General features: G+C 41.3%; 1 protein-coding gene across 2 annotated transcripts in view; it reads left to right on the top strand.

Annotated features, from left to right (window-relative positions):
- Positions 1-15,190, top strand: part of Oser1 (oxidative stress responsive serine rich 1) — a 16,462-nt gene extending 1,272 nt beyond the window's left edge. Inside the window, exons 1-4 of one of the 2 annotated variants that reach the window (XM_031372669.1) lie at positions 1,124-1,229; positions 2,554-2,674; positions 7,118-7,231; positions 13,922-15,190. In XM_031372669.1, the coding sequence (XP_031228529.1) occupies positions 2,598-2,674; positions 7,118-7,231; positions 13,922-14,606 (876 nt within the window). In that variant the 5' untranslated portion in view covers positions 1,124-1,229; positions 2,554-2,597 and the 3' untranslated portion in view covers positions 14,607-15,190. Of the gene's footprint in view, positions 1-1,123; positions 1,230-2,553; positions 2,675-7,117; positions 7,232-13,921 lie in introns of those variants that run through there. The other variant, XM_031372668.1, reaches the window with a different exon arrangement.
- Positions 15,191-15,909: the final 719 nt, after the last annotated feature.

The raw sequence follows: 15,909 nt of genomic DNA, 5'->3' as shown, positions 1-15,909 counted from the left end.
CCCCCCCCCCCCCGAGGTTAAGCCTAAGATACTCACCTTTGCTCTGGGTTAAACAAGTAACTAAAGAAAAACATGAGCAATCACAATGGTGGAAGTTTGAAAACAAGTTAGGCGATACAAGTTAGTCTCAGAGCTTTTGGTTTGCAGCCAGGTTTTTATTTTGGACTGTTGGGGTTTTTAATGATATATCTGTTAGTGTTTCAACAGGAATGCTAAGTTTGTATTAACATCTAGGGTGGTCACCTGCCATACTATTAAGTCAGCACTGTGTAATTAGAAGTTGTGAGGCTTAGCTGGGAAGCTTCTTAGCCAAGTTTGAGTCCTGGAGGGTAGGAGTGAGATGCCCTCCCTGCTGAAATGGGGTTGGTTCCCAGGACCCCTGTATTCAGTTCAGCCTCTGTTGTGGCATCCAAGGTAGTACTAGGAATCCTAGAAGTACTTGTGAAAGGAATGGATTTCTGCCTGTGGTGTTTACCAGTGTACATGTGGCTTAGTGTGTACTTAAATATTGACTGATTGCCACACAAGTCAGATTGAGAGAACTAACTATAAACCACACTGTTAATTTTTTTGACTTGTATTATGTGTATGAGTGTTTTATATGAAGGGCAGAGTGCAACTTGGGTACTTGTTTCCTTCTGTTACTTAGGTTCTAGGAAACAAGCCCAGGTGGGCAGGCTCAGTGGCCATTCACCCTTACTCTTTGAGCCATCTCATCAGTCCTTACAAATCCAGCTTTCGTGGAGTTGTGGTAGCAAAAAGAAACTGCTTACAACTTGTGATAGAACTTTGTAGATATGGGAGCTCCAGACATACCAGAACTTAGCCCTCTGCTTAGTATATATTCTGTAGTTGGAGGAATCCTATTCCTGTGAAGAATTAGAGACCAGTGAAACTTGCAGTCATGTGGATGAGGTTTCCTTGTGTTTATGACCCGATTAAATAAACCACATATTTGGGAGAGTGGGTTTGTTGTCTTCTGATACTGAAGTGAAAGCTAGTTAAGTTCTTTTGAGGCTGAACATACACACAAATGTCAAACATTGTGACATCTTGACCTTTGGAACATTAGAGGTCTCATAATAACATATAACTCTCTTCTGAGAAATAAGCTGATCTAGAATCAGTACCTAAAGGTCCACAGAGAGGCACTGCTCTCTCTGAGAGTGCCTGGGGGTGGGTGGGGTGGGGTGGGGTGGGGGTTAGGGGGTACCAGGTTAGATATAAAGGTAAAGTATATCCTTGGCTTAAAAAAATATAGTTTTCTTTTTTTCCTCCTCACTCTCCCCTTTTGGATACTGGTGTGTTTATTTGTTCAAGATTTAGTACTTTGGTGACTTGAAGATTAGATTTGAGAATTTGTGTTTGAGTTGATGATCCTTCCTTGGTTGAAATGGAAAATCAGAGTAGCAGAAAATGAGACTTTCAGTAGTCAAACTAGTTGGTTAAGAGGAGAGTACATGGAGTCATATTTGCAGAACAGTATTCTATGAATTTCTTTCCTACTTCTAACTAAAGAGAAGTTCTTCTTTGTTCTTTACCTGTTTTTGAGTATAAGCATTATCCTTTCTTGTGTAATAACTACAGTACCCAAAGCTTACTAGTTTTTGGTCAGAGGGGTAGATAGAGTATAAAGTAACCAGCAATGACCGGTCTTTATTCCTGTTTTAACATATGGTTCTTCATGTATGCTGATACATTGGTTAAAATTGCTTTGTACAAATGATGTGTCATAAAAAATCATACTTATAATTGTTAGGATCAGACTAGACAGATACTCAACAGCATTTTCAGTAATCAGTGTTGTAGTTAGAGCTTTCTCTTGTCTCTGATGGTAATTTGGTCCATAGGTTTCTAGGCACGTACAGCCAGGAGCTTTTCTCCCCTCATTCAATAGCCTGAAACATAGTTCTTAGATTTTGTTTCCAAAACTAAGAGTTTTAACTTACTTTTAATAGTTAAGCATTAACTATTTAGGTGGTTTGAATACTGGTGGTTTGTGTCTCTAGAATGAACTACAATTTAGTATTGGAAGGCTCACCTGTGATCCTGCTCTTGTGGCTGGGAGATACAAGTTTCTGACCTGGATCTTCGCGTGGAGATCTTGAGACATAGTGCTTGTAAATCCCAGGAGAGTAAGACAAAGAGATCTCTGAGTTCAAGGTCATCTGGTACAAAACTGTTCCAGATCCAGGCTGGCGGCACACACCTTTAATCTGGGCCACACCTTCTGCTGGAGACCTACATGAGGACATTAAATAAAAGAAAAAAGATTCTCTTCTTCACCCGCTTGCCTTGTGGGACTGAGCAACTGCTAGATCCTTAGACTACGTCATCAACAAATTGCCTTACTATATAGAGACTACCCATAAGTTCTGTGACTCTAGAGAACCCTGACAAATACAAGGTGTATGTGTGTGCTTGGGCATGCATGATAAGCTCTATATGTAACCTGCTGCTTAGAAATAAAAAGATGTTTCTCCCCAACAGTAATTGTGTAAGGAAATATACTATTAATCCTACTGATTTTCACTATTCTTATTTCCTTTTTAGTATTAACGGGAGGGAACATCAGTAGGCGTACAGAAACCTTCACAATGAAATCCGAAGCCAAGGACGGAGAGGAAGAAAGCCTGCAAACTGCCTTCAAGAAACTAAGGGTGGATGCAGCAGGGTAATTGAACGAGTAGTGTGTGATCTGGGATTATTATTTCCTGGACTTAAATAGTCTTTTTGTTTAAAACATTATTCTTGTCACTTCTTTGTTCATCCTAGGGTATGTAAATGGTAATGTCTTGTCTTGTCTATTCTGTGTAAATATTTGAAAAGCAGCAGTTCATTTTCCTCTAAGGTGGAGTGTTTTGGTTTTCCTTAACTTCCTTTTCTATTTTAATGTTAAATGTCAAATCAAGTATCTCACCAGGGAATTCTCATATGCTGCAAGGGAATCACTGTCTTTTTTATTTTTTTACTAAAAGTGAATTGGCCCACTAAAGATCTATGAAGACATTCTTGATTTCACAGTCTCTATTTGTTAAATCTGTCTATGGAAATCTGTATTCAGTAGGGGTCTGTCACCAAGATCAGTAGTCTTAGAGCCTTTGGCCAAACTAATTGGAACATCTGCAGACCAGCTGCTGTCTTAAGTATTATTTCACCCTTTAAAAATTTGTGCAGATAGATCTCTTATGCTAGTTCTTCTGGCCCTAAGCCAGATGAAATCTTGTGTTGATGAATATTTTTTTTAATGAGTGCAAACTGAGCACTGAAAGCTCAAGTTAAGCATTACAGTATTAGTAGTTCTAGTCACTAGTATTTCACTCCTGCCCTGAGTAGTAAGTACTTGGAACACATTCAACCCTCTCGGCTATCTTAGAAGACAGACATTGCTGTCATCTTAGTTTAGAGGCTGCTCACAAAATTAGGTCACTTTCTACTGGTAGAGGTTATAGTCTTGTTCCAGTACCTGTTCTTAGCCATTCGTTCATGTGGTCCATTGCAGACAGCATGGAAATATTTTACAAACTAGAAACAAAATAGATGCTAATAGCTGCCTTCTTGTGACAAGTACTGTTTCTGGCTTACCCTAAAGTATTTATGCTACTAGATGCTGCTCAGGGGATGCTAAGATGCTCAAGTTTGCATCCATGGTACTTTAGAAAAGTGTCATTTTCCCAGTGGTGTCTCAGCACGGTTTTTGACATATCTGTACACTCTTTTGTTTTGGGCTTTTGAGAGAAGGTCTTACTATGTATCCCAGTCTGGCTTCCTAATTATCATCCTTTTTTCTCAGTCTTCTGAATGCTGGCATTATAACCATGGACCACCATTCCCAACTTTTTATTGTTGCTGTTGTCTTTTTGTCTTTGATGGAGGTACTCTGTCCTGTGGATAGAACTGGGGATCTGGCTCATGGTAACTAAGTGTTGTTCTGCTGAGCTGTATCTCCTAGCCTATGATAAACCTTTTGAGAAAAGGGAATGAAGTGGAAAAACATAACTCTAGATTGTGGTTTTAATATATTCTTTGTGATTTTTGGTATATAAGTGACTTTTAAATTTTAAACTCTAGAAATATACACATACATGCATATAAATCCTCTAGTATATAAACATATAAGTAACTCTTCAGATGCATACTTCTCCCTTATGTTTTAAGAAATTGAAATGTAAGCCTCTGTATTGTGGCACACAATTTTTTGTTTGTTTGTTTTGCTTTTTGAGACAGGGTTTTTCTGTATAGCCCTGGCTGTCCTGGAACTCACTCTGTAGACCAGAATGACCTCAAACTCAGAAATCCGCCTGCCTCTGCCCCCCAAGAGCTAGGATTAAAGGTGTGCGCCACCACTACCTGGCTGTGACACATAATTTTAATCCCAGTACTCAGAAAAGCAGGCAGATCTCTGTGTTATGAGACCAATCTGGTCTACATAGGGAGTTTCAGGACAGCTAGGGTTACATAAAGAGACCCTATTTCACAAAGAAAAGAAAATTGGAATATAAAATTAATTAAGCTAAAAATAAAATTAAGCTACTGATGGCCATTATAAAATGCCTTGCAAAATATCCATGCAGTTTTTTATGGTTGTAAATTACATATTTGAGACAGGGGTCAATGGTGAAGAGCATGTTCTTACTGCTCTTGCAGAAGACCAAAGTTCAGCTCCCAGCACCTACGTCTTTAGCTATTTATAACTACAGCTCCAAGGAGATACTGTGCCTCTGGCTTCTACTGAGAGTTGTACTCAAAAGCACATACACATTCACAGATAGAAATAATAACAAAATATACTTTCTAAAGAAATTACATACTTGTAGCATGTGATATGCCTTTATTAGAATTATAGGAGGAACGGTAGAGAATATTTGAGAAGGGATGAGTAATTAGTGTGACTAAGCAGAATAAGACTTGGAGAGTCTATGCAGAGTATGTGTCTCTTTCATACTGTTGTCATGCATCCCCCCCGCTGAAGGGACTGTCGAGGTCTGACTCATTAAGCTTTACCAGGAATTTAGCATGATCCTGTTCAACAGGTTTTGATTTTCAGTGGTATTTGTTTTATCAGAACAAATGTCTTTGTATTTGTTATAAATCAATAAACCTTTAATTTGACTATAAAATATTTTATAAAAAAAGGATAAGAAATAAAATTTATTTTAATCTCTAGGTCTTTTATATGTAAGGCTGTATATGGTGTTTTTTTTATTTGTTGTTTTTTTCTGAGACATGAACAAGGTCTGTCTGTTTACCCAGGCTGATTCCAGGCTTGTGATCCTCCTCAGCCTCCTGAGTGTTGGGATTGCGGGATAGTGTTTTAGGTCATGCCATACGCCAGCATTTACCATAGTGTCTCTTAACGATAATTCAAACATGCTGTCATGTCATTAAAAGTTCTTTGTCCTTATATTTCTAGGGATGAGGTTACGACAGGGTCTTACTAGGTAGCCCAGGCTGGCCTGCAGCTTTCTATGTATGTGGCCTAGGCTGGATTTCCTTTAGTCCTTTTGCCACTGCTTCTAGAATTACAATCAGGCACTACCATATTTGGCTATGTGTATGTGTGTATGTATGTATGTATGTATGTATAAAATTGTGTGTGTGTGTGTGTGTACGTGTATGTGGAGACAAGACAATATGGAATACTATTCCATAGGTGCTATCCATCTGTTTTTTGTTTTTTGGGTTTTTTTGTTTGTTTGTTTGTTTTTTGTTTTTTTTTTCAAGACAGGGTTTCTCTGTGTAGCCCTGGCTGTCCTGGAACTCACTCTGTAGACCAGGCTGGCCTTGAACTTAGAAATCCACCTGCCTCTGCCTCCCAAGTGCTGGGATTAAAGGCATGCGCCATCACTGCCCGGCTTTTGTTTGTTTTTAAAGACAAACTGTCTCATTAGCCTGGAGCTTGCCAAGTAGGCTATGCTGGCTGGCCAGTGAGACCCTGGATCCTGTCCCCCCCACCCCCCAACCAGCTCTGTGATTACAAGCACACACTACTGCACTTGGGCTTCTTAATGTTAATTCTGGGGTTCAAACTCAGGCTCTTGTGTTGTGTATATTTTGGAAGGACTTATATCAAAATGCTTATGTTGGTAGTCTTGATACAGGTGGTTGTCGTTTATAATTTTAAAAAATGTTCCATGGGAAGCCATAGTACTTTTTATACTTTTAAAGATTTAACTGAGTAACATTTCAGATTTACTAATTGCAAAAATAAGAATATCTTTTTTAAAAGTTGTAAAATACTCAAAAGCATCATCCTTTGCTAGTTGATTTGACTCTTCATGTTAGGCTCCTAAACTTAGTTCCTATGTCTATGCTTTCGTAGGTGAAAGAATGGCAGTGTCATTAGCATTCTCCCTGAACATAGAAGGCTTGATGTGCCCCAGATAAACAGCCTGAAAATCTATTAATAGCCCATTGCTGGTTACACGAACAGATTATTCTCTGGCTTATGATCTTGCAACCATGGGTTTTTAGGGATCTTTTCAGTTTGATTTTGGAGGCAATTTTTCATTAAAAGCTAAATTTTTGGCAGTGGTGGCACATACCTTTAATCCTGGAACTTGGGAGGCAGAGGCAGGTGGATTTCTGAGTTTGAGGCCAGCCTGGTCTACAGAGTGAGTTCCAGGACAGCCAGGGATATACAGAGAAACTCTTGTCTCAAAAAAAAACCAAACAAACAAAAAGCTAAATTTTTCTATTTGTTTTCTTATTTGTTTATTTGTTTTTGAGATTAGGATTTCGGTCTGTGTAACTGTTTCCCCTACCCAGCTTTGTGATTATAAGCTCACACTACACCGCACACTGGCATTTACCATGGTTTCTCTTACAATAATTCAAACATGTGCTTTCTCTGCTCCTCTGTGATTCTCTTGTGGAACTTGTTTTGTAGACCAGGGTGACCTTGAATTCAAAGACCCAACTGCCTCTGCCTCCTGAGTGCTGGGATTAAAAGTATATGCCACTGTGCCCTGCTCAAAGCTAAATTTTGAGAAGTGTAAACTAGAAAGAAAATAAAGGTGTCATTCAAAGTTGTATTAGGGTTAATGAGGGTGGAAAGTGTCCTACTGTGGAAAGTGATGTAGCTTTCCACGGTAAACTTTGTTCTTCTTGTCCTTAGGTCCATCATCTCTCTGTCCGTTGGAGAAGGCACAAGTGTCAGAGCATCAGTCAGGACAGCAGCAGATGACACCAAACCAAAAGCCATGTGTGCATCTAAAGACAGTTGGCATGGGTAAGAGGGTCCCCCTTCCCTTTTAATTACAATTACTTATTTGGGGTGTGGTACCTTCCATGGAATGTGTATAGAAATCAAAGGACAACTTTTGAGACTTAGTTCTCCACCACATATGTTTCAGGGATCAAACTCTGATTGTCAGGCTTAGGTTAAGGATCTTTATTCTAAGCTATCTCTTTTGGCTTGGGTAAGAGCATCCTATGCAGAAGATTGTTATGTTTTGGGCTTTAAATGGGTGCCTGCTTATTTGCATGTGTATGTGTTTGCATGCTTTTTTGTATATGTATGTGCCTGTGCAGGCTAGAGACAGTGTTGGATCCCTGGAACTGGATTTACAAGGAAGATGTGAGCTGCTTGGGTTCTCTGTAAGAGAAGCAAATGCTATTTTTTGGTTTTTCGAGACAGGGTTTCTCTGTGTAGTCCTGGCTGTCCTGGAACTCACTCTGTAGACCAGGCTGGCCTCGAACTCAGAAATCTGCCTGCCTCTGCCTCCGCCTCCCAAGTGCTGGGATTAAAGGCATGCGCCACCACCGCCCAGCCTCCTTAGACTTTTGTCTCATTTATTTTCTGTTGTAAAGAGATGCCATGGCCACGACAGCTGATAGAAGAACGAGTTTATTTGGGGCTCACAGTTTCAGAGATTGGAGTCCATGTCCATCGTGGCAGGGAATGTGGTAGACTGGCAGGCGGGCATAGTGCTGGGGTGATAGCTGAGAGCACACTCCTTGAAACACAAGTGTGAGGAAGAGAGGCACTGGCAGTGGTGTGGACCTTTGAAACCACGGCCCACCTCCAGTGACACACCTCTGAGAAGACCATAATTTCTAATCTTTTCAGACTGTTCCACCAACAGGGGACCAAATATTCAAACACATGAGCTTATGGGGGCTGTTTTCATTTAAACCACCACATTGAGTAATTTAGGATTGGGTTTTCTTTCCCAAGTGTCCAGGAAGAGAGTATGCTGTGATCCAACATTGTAAGACCCAATGATTTTTCTCAGACACTCCACTCCCTGGCCCAATTTGGCCATTAACTTACTATATAGCTCAATCTGGCCTCAGATAGCTTCCCAGTTTCTGGAATTATAAGCCTGAGCCACCATGCCTGACTTCATAGTTTTTAAAAATGAGTTTACTGAGACATTTTCTGTGTCTTGGCTTTGTTTCTGCTGTTGCATGGCAGACAAGCTACACCCCCAGCCTTATCATCATACAGTACAGTAGTAGCTTTTGTCCCAAGGTCTGCGATGTCTGGTCTGAAGTTAGTGTTAGGAGTCTCAATTTCTGCCAGCATGTGAACAGTGTATTTCTTTCCTGGCCTTTTAATCATTTTGCTTTTAAATTGCTGGTGGGTCACATAAATAGCATGTGGCTTGATTCTGCTTTATTCAGTCCATTGAGTTTTTTTTTTTTTTTAATTTGCTGAGTTTAGTGTTTTTTTTTAATTTATTTTATTTATTTTATGTGTATGAGAACACTGTAGCTGTACAGAGGGCCGTCAGCCATCATGTGTGTGGCTGCTGGGAATTGAACTCAGGACTTGCTCAGGCACTGCCTGCTTCAGCCCGCTCACTGTCGTAATTCACTGTAGCTGCCTTCAGACGCACCAGAAGAGGGCGTCAGATCTCATTACATGTGGTTGTGAGCCACCATGTGGATACTGGGATCCGAACTCAGGACCTTCGGAAGAGCAGTCAGTGCTCTTACCCACTGAGCCATCTCGCCAGCCCTAGTGTATTTGTTTTAATAATTGGTGTATTTGCACTTCTGCCATTTTAATTTATTTTATAACTTTTTTTGAGACATGAGGTCTCACTCTATAGCCCAGGCTGGTTTAAAGTACACTGTGTAGCCCTAGCTAGCTTTGACCTCCTGGCCAGTTCTCCTTTGCCTATGCATCAGGAACCGTGCCACTGTTGTTAGGGTTTTTCTGTATCCTTACCTTATTACCTACTGCCCTTTATTCATCTTTTACAAAATGATTTGAAAAAAATTTTTTGCCTCTACTAATTTAGAAGGTATTTATCATCTTTTTAAAAAGTAGTTGGCTTTGAAGCCATAAGCTTTTAATAAAGACCAAAAGTTAACATTATAAACCCTTTTAGTACTTATTCAATTGCCTGTCTTCCATGATGTGATTACTCAATATACTGATCTTGCTTTTACTTTTAATCCCATGGGTTAGTTTTTGTTGTTATTACTAGTGTGTTAATTTGTTTAATAATTGCAATTTTAGTTTCTTTGCCTTCAGTTCTTGTACTCTAGAACCTGCTACATACAACTACTTTTCTAGTTCTAAATAGTTCATTTGGTGAAAGTCTGTTGGTAAATAAGGCTTTACATTGCTCTGTGCAGGGTGCATTGAGTGGTTTTCCTTGGGCTGTCCAGAAGCTCGTGGTGGAGTTTGCCTAGGGTATGACAGCCCTCCTTGTCTCTTCATTCCCCAGCACTGCAAACAGTTGGGAATGGTTATCTCTGGAATTATAGAAGATTGTGTCCTGTTGGTAAATACTTTGCCCCTCTTCCCAATCTAGCCACATTGAATAAATATCAATTTCTGGTCTTTACTATTTGTCTATTTTAATTGTTTCTTGAGGATAGAGCCTAGCTTCTTAGGCATAGATTGTGACCCCAAGTTTGGTGACAAATATATTTTGCTTTATCTGAGAGTGCCTTTATTTCATCCTTGTTTTGGAAGCTATAGATTGGTTGGATCTGAAGTTGTTTCTGGGTTGACAGTTCTAGCTCTTGTTTGTTGTCTTCTGGCTTCACTGTGCTGCTGTCGAAGGCCTTTGCCATGATCTCTTCAATCACATCTTCTCATTGTCGGTTCCTCTTCCTCTGTGATACTGGAGCTTGAATCTAGGTCATTCCACAGCTAAGCTAGGTTGCCCAGACTTCTCTTTATTCTCTTTTTTGTTTTTTTTAAGATAGGGTTTTTCTGTGTAGCCCTGCTGTCCTGGAACTCACTCTGTAGATCAGGCTGGCCTTGAACTCAGAGATCCACTTGTCTCACAAGTGCTGGGATTAAAGGTGTGTACCATCACCACCCAGCTTGCTCTCTTTATTCTTAAAACAGATTCTAAATGTAGAGCTCTTCTGTTTGACTACTTTTACATGATTTTTTTCCTTTTCTCTAGTACCTTTTAGGCCACAGGTTAGCAGACCTTTTATAAAATAGTAAACACACCTGTAACCCCAGCTTTTGAAAGACTGAGAGTTTCCAGTTTTAGATCTGCCTTAATTTACAGTGAGACACTGTCTCAAAAAAACAAAAACAAAAAACAGGTGGCAGGGGATTAGGAAGAGAGGGATAGATAGATAGACCCAAGGGGCCAAAGCCAAGAATATTGGGTAGGAGCTTACCGAAGAGAAGGCTCTTCACTGCTGTTGCGCTGTCATCCTGGCACTTCAGTTGCTGAGGCAGTTTCAAGATGAAGTGATCACCCTGGTGGGGGTTCTGCTAGAGTGTGTGGTAAAGGGCACCCTCTTTACTCTGTTTTATCCCTTACTCTGTCTGAAATAGACCCAGCTCTCCTAGTGTGTTCATCTACCCTCCAGATTCCATGGTGCTTTTGGATGTTTCATATTATCACTTGTGTGTGTATATATACACAGATGTGGGTATGTACCACAGCGCACATTTGGGAGTCACAGTACAGTTCTGGGGAGTTGGTTCTCTGTGTCCACTGTAGGTTCTAGGGATTGAACTCAGGCTATTAGATTTGTGAAACAATTACTCATTGAGTCATCTCCCCTGTCCCTGGTTGGATTCTTGAACTAAGATGCTACTTCTCAATGTCCAACTTGTAGGTGGTGTGGCTAAGTGGTCCCAAAACGTGAGAGAGAATGGAGAGGAAAAAGAGGAATAAGGGTCACCCTATCCTCATCTCCATAGTTCACAGTTGTAGCCCATTGAAGAGCTGGGTTCACAGGCTATACAAAAACTAGACAGGCAAAGCATATGCTGAACATGTGTGAGGTTCTGGCTTGACCCAAGCTCCACTCTAGCAAATGAAGCAAGTAGAGGGACAAATCTAAGTTGCCCTACAGGTTGCAGTCTGCTGACCTTTGTTATAAATGGATTTATCTTCCTGTCAGTAGTTCTCATAGTATTTTATTTAGTCTGTTTTATTTAATTCCAAATATAGTTTTATTTTCCTTTCCTTTTCTATTTGTAATTTGTATTTCTAATTGTAACTCAGGCTGACCTTCGATTTACAATTCCTCCATCCACTTCACTTCCTCGGGGCTGGAGTTACAAGTGTGTGTTTCCTGTCTAATTGATTTCCCCACCCAACCCTCCCTCTCTTCCCTCCTTCCCCATCGACCCCACTTGAGACAGTTGTTTGCTTGTTTTGTTTTGGTTTTTTTTGTTGTTGTTTTTTGTGTTTTTTTGAGACAGGGTTTGTCTGTGTAGCCCTGGCTGTCCTGGAACTCACTCTGTAGACCAGGCTGGCCTCGAACTCAGAAATCCGCCTGCCTCTGCCTCCCAAATGCTGGGATTAAAGGTGTGTGCCACTGCTGCCCGGCCTATTTGTTTTAATGTAGTCCTGGCAGTTCTGTAATTTTCTATGTTGTCACACACACTTGCATGATGGCGGTATTTGAGGCGAAAACTTCAAGGAAAGTCAGCCTCCTGCCTCCGCATTGTTGCCTGGCACCCCAAACTCAGAGGTGGCCCAGATATGTCTTCGTACTTGTGTGCTAGGAACTCACCAAGATATCATATTCTTACAGCTAGCAAGAGAAAATTCGGACATTGTTTTCTGACCTTCACCAATGTTTCCAACTATCTTAGTTTAATGTTTTAAGTACTAGAGAGTAATTGAAAGGTTTCTCTCACTCTAAGACATTAGCTGAAAGAGTTAGGTTGAGATTCTCCTCTGCCTGCCTCTAGCAAGAACCAAAGAATTAGCATAAGAATACCTCAACAGAGAGGGCTCTACCCCTCTTCCTCCTGCTCTACACCTGGCTTTTAGAAGTCAGGTGACCTTGGATGTGGGGGTCGCTTGTCTACGTGACTTCAGTCTAGCACTAGGACTGGAAGAAGAAGGACCTGGACTCACATGCAAGACTAGCACTAGAACTTAGATGGGCTAGGACTCAGATTCATGCACACGCATTCCCCTGGGCCCAGAGCACTTGGGCCCGGGGGATGCAGCACCAGTTCAGAGGAGATAGCTGCTGCTTTAGACCCAGTATGTTTCAGATAGCCTCAGAGGTACCTCAACTGTTGAGCTGCCAGATTTTTCATTTCTCTTTTGCAATGATTGTAAAAGCCTCATGCCATTTTTAAAAGAAATACACTCAGATTTTACACCACCCGTGTGTAGTCTGTTTGTCAAAGCCGAATCCCGTGCCCACCTGACCAGAACTCCTCGTCCCGCGGAACAGGGACCCCGCAAGAAATCCCGTCCGTGGCACTATGTAGCCAAGGTTGGCCTTAAATTTGGAGATCTGCTTACCTGTCTCCCAGAGTGCTGGGATTAAATGTGTGTGCCACCACATCTTTTTTGCTTTTCATTTTTTAAAGTTCTTTATCGGGGCCATGAACTGGGTAAAGGTGCTTCAGTGCTGCTATAAATGCAGCTCTGAGTTCAATTTCTGGGTTCCACATGGTGTAAGGAGAGAACTAACTCCCAAAAGATATCTGTCATGCATGCACCCTGGCACATGCATGCCAATGCCTCCCCCAAATAAAATAGGTTGTTTTTTTAAAAACTGTTTTAAAGTCCTGTCTGCTGCTGCCGCTTCTGCATCGTGGTCTTCATCTTCCTCCTCCTCCTCTTCTTTTTCCTCCTCTTGTTTTCTAATGTGCTTGGTGATTTTTAAGTCTCTTTTCTTCATTCAGCTTTTTTATTTAAATGTTTATTTAAATGTTTGCTCTATAGTGCACTTAAAAATTCTCAGTTTCTAGAACATGGCACACTAAATCCTGTGTTTGAGTTTGTGTGGGTCTGTGTGCTCATGCATATGCATGCTCACTCACATGTGAAGGCTAGGGGTTGTGTACTGTTTGTCTTCCTCAGTTGCTCACCCCTCTGCTGTTTTTTGTTTCTTTGGTTTTTTGAGGTTGAGGTCTTTGAATCTGGTGCTCCTCATACCTAGCTGGACTGGCTGAACAGCAAATCTCAGGGATTTTCGTGTTTCCCCAGCATGAGAATTACACGTGCTTGCCACTGCACCCAGCATTTTTACATGGTTGCTGGCATGGCAAGTACTTTACTGACTGAGCCAGCTCTTACTTCTGTTACTTTTATTGTTTGTTTTTGTTGGCTGTTACCAGTGATAATGATTTGTAACGCCGGCACCCTGTCTGTCTGTGCTGGCACAGTGGCTTTGTAGCATTAGCCTTGGTACTGGAGCCATATTCAAGCTGATGGGACTGCATTTTGGTTTTACTGCATCAGTTTATCTGCTTCTCCCACACTCACAAGCCAAGAATGGAAGAAATAAGTATTCTACGCCATGTCTCCTATATGTCTGGCCTGGGTGATTGTGTTCTCTCATTTGTTTCTGTAGATTGCTAATAAGGGATGCTGAATTTTTTGAGAAACAAAGTCTTAGGTTGTTTGGAAATGGAGGCATTGATGACCTTAAACCCAAAAGTCAGTTTTTAGCTTTCATGTGGGCTCTCTTGGGCGGGCTCTGTGTCTCCACATCTTTTGTCTTTTTCTCTTAGGTCTACAAGGAAGTCTTCACGAGGAGCAGTGAGAACCCAGCGTCGTAGACGCTCTAAGTCTCCTGTTCTTCATCCTCCCAAGTTCATACATTGCAGTACAACAGCATCTCCTTCCAGCAGCCAGCTTAAGCACAGAAGCCAGACTGAGCCACCTGATGGCAGCAGTGGACGGGCAGTTTCAACACCCAAAGAGTTCAACGCAGGGGAAAACTCTAGTTCTCTTGATATTAATCACACAGGAGCAGCCATCGAGCCTCTGAGAAGTTCAGTTCTGAGGCTCCCATCAGAGAGTAAAACAGAAGAGCTCTCTGATGCTACCCAAGTCTCCCAAGAAAGTCTTAAGGCCAACGATCTCTCTGACTTTCAATCTGTTTCCAAGCTAAGCCAGGGCAAGCCATGTGTGTGTGTAGGCAAGGAGTGCCAGTGTAAGAGGTGGCATGATATGGAAGTGTATTCCTTTTCAGGTCTGCAGAATGTCCCTCCTTTGGCCCCAGAACGAAGATCATTTGAGGACTACTCTCAGTCGCTGCACAACAGAACTCTGTCTGGCTCTCCTCGATCCTGTTCCGAGCAAGCTCGTGTCTATGTGGATGATGTGACCATTGAGGACCTAGCAGGCTACATGGAGTATTACTTGTATATCCCTAAGAAAATGTCCCACATGGCAGAGATGATGTACACCTGATAACAAGAAGCTAATTCATGTGCTTTAAACCAATGAAAGGTTGTCAGAGGTTTAGTTAACGGCAGACCCGGTGGCCACTCTGAGAAGACATCTCTTTCTGCTCACTGTGCTTGCAATAAAAACTATTGGCATCTCAGTTAATCTTCATACTGTCAGTTTACTGAGTTCTTATGCACCTGTCAAGGCAAGGCGGTCAAAGAAACTCCTAAAAATGTTCTGAGGGCTGAAGAAACCATTACTGGAGACTGGCAGCAGTGGGGACATGGTGAAATCCTTATAAGACAGCATATTTCAGACCTGCTTACGATTGGTAGCAAGAAACTCAAATGTGTATTTGTAACTGAACTGAACACTTGTCATGTTGTAGATGCCAGCCATCAATAGTAGAGCTTATGAGACTCATTTAAACTGTCTTTGGTTTAACACGGGTTTGTGCCATTAAAGGTTTCTATGTTACTGTTGAGTCAGATATCTAAGGTTTAGATTCAGTTTGAATAAACCAGGTGGCCTGTCCTATATTGTTTTGAGAGAGTCATTAACCTTACTGTCACTAAATAAACCCCTGCTGGTGCTGTTTATCGAGAGGTATTGTGTGTGGTTTCTCAAACAAGTTGTTTAAAATGGGACTGCTAAGCACTTGGTATGTTTGAGTGTGTGTTGTACTTGAAACCAGTGTGTTGCCTCCATCTCTGGTGTTTATGTGTGTGATGTGTTTTTTGTGGTCAGTTGCCATATAGGACTTATGCCACTCAATGTGTTTTAGACATTACCTCCCACCCTAAAAATCCTGGAAGATTTCATACCTAACCTGATAAACTTCTGCTGAGTCATTGTAAAGTCCTCTGCAAAGTTTGCTTACATGGCTCAAGCTCACTTTAACTGGAAGGATGAGTTCTTACCTTTTCCAGGTGATTTGGTTTCTTCCTTTTTTCCCCTTCTCTGAGATAAGGTATTCCTATGTACCCTTGCCTGGTATTCCCTCTATAGACCATGCTGGTCTTGAACTCAGAGATCTGCCTGCCTCTGCCTCCTGAGTGCTGGGACTAAAGGCTTGTACTACTAAGCCTGGCCTGCTTTTACATTTTATATGTACCTTGTAGTTTCTATTTTAATTCACATTATGCATATCTAAAATTAAGAAAATGTCCAGCCATGAAAGATACTAGGAAGTTTGTTTCATTCAGTTTGCCGGGTAAGTCTTCACTGTTCACAAAAGTACTTCATTGGCCTTAGAGTTGACTCGGGACTGGATCTGGAGTCCTTTTCACTCAGGGGAAGTAGAAAACTGTTAGAAAAGTCTAAA

This window comes from Mastomys coucha, unplaced genomic scaffold (genome assembly GCF_008632895.1).
Source record: "Mastomys coucha isolate ucsf_1 unplaced genomic scaffold, UCSF_Mcou_1 pScaffold15, whole genome shotgun sequence".
In the NCBI taxonomy this organism is placed as follows: domain Eukaryota; kingdom Metazoa; phylum Chordata; class Mammalia; order Rodentia; family Muridae; genus Mastomys; species Mastomys coucha.
The sequence above is the reverse complement of the archived record's forward strand: the minus strand, read 5'-3'. Positions and strand labels throughout refer to the sequence as shown.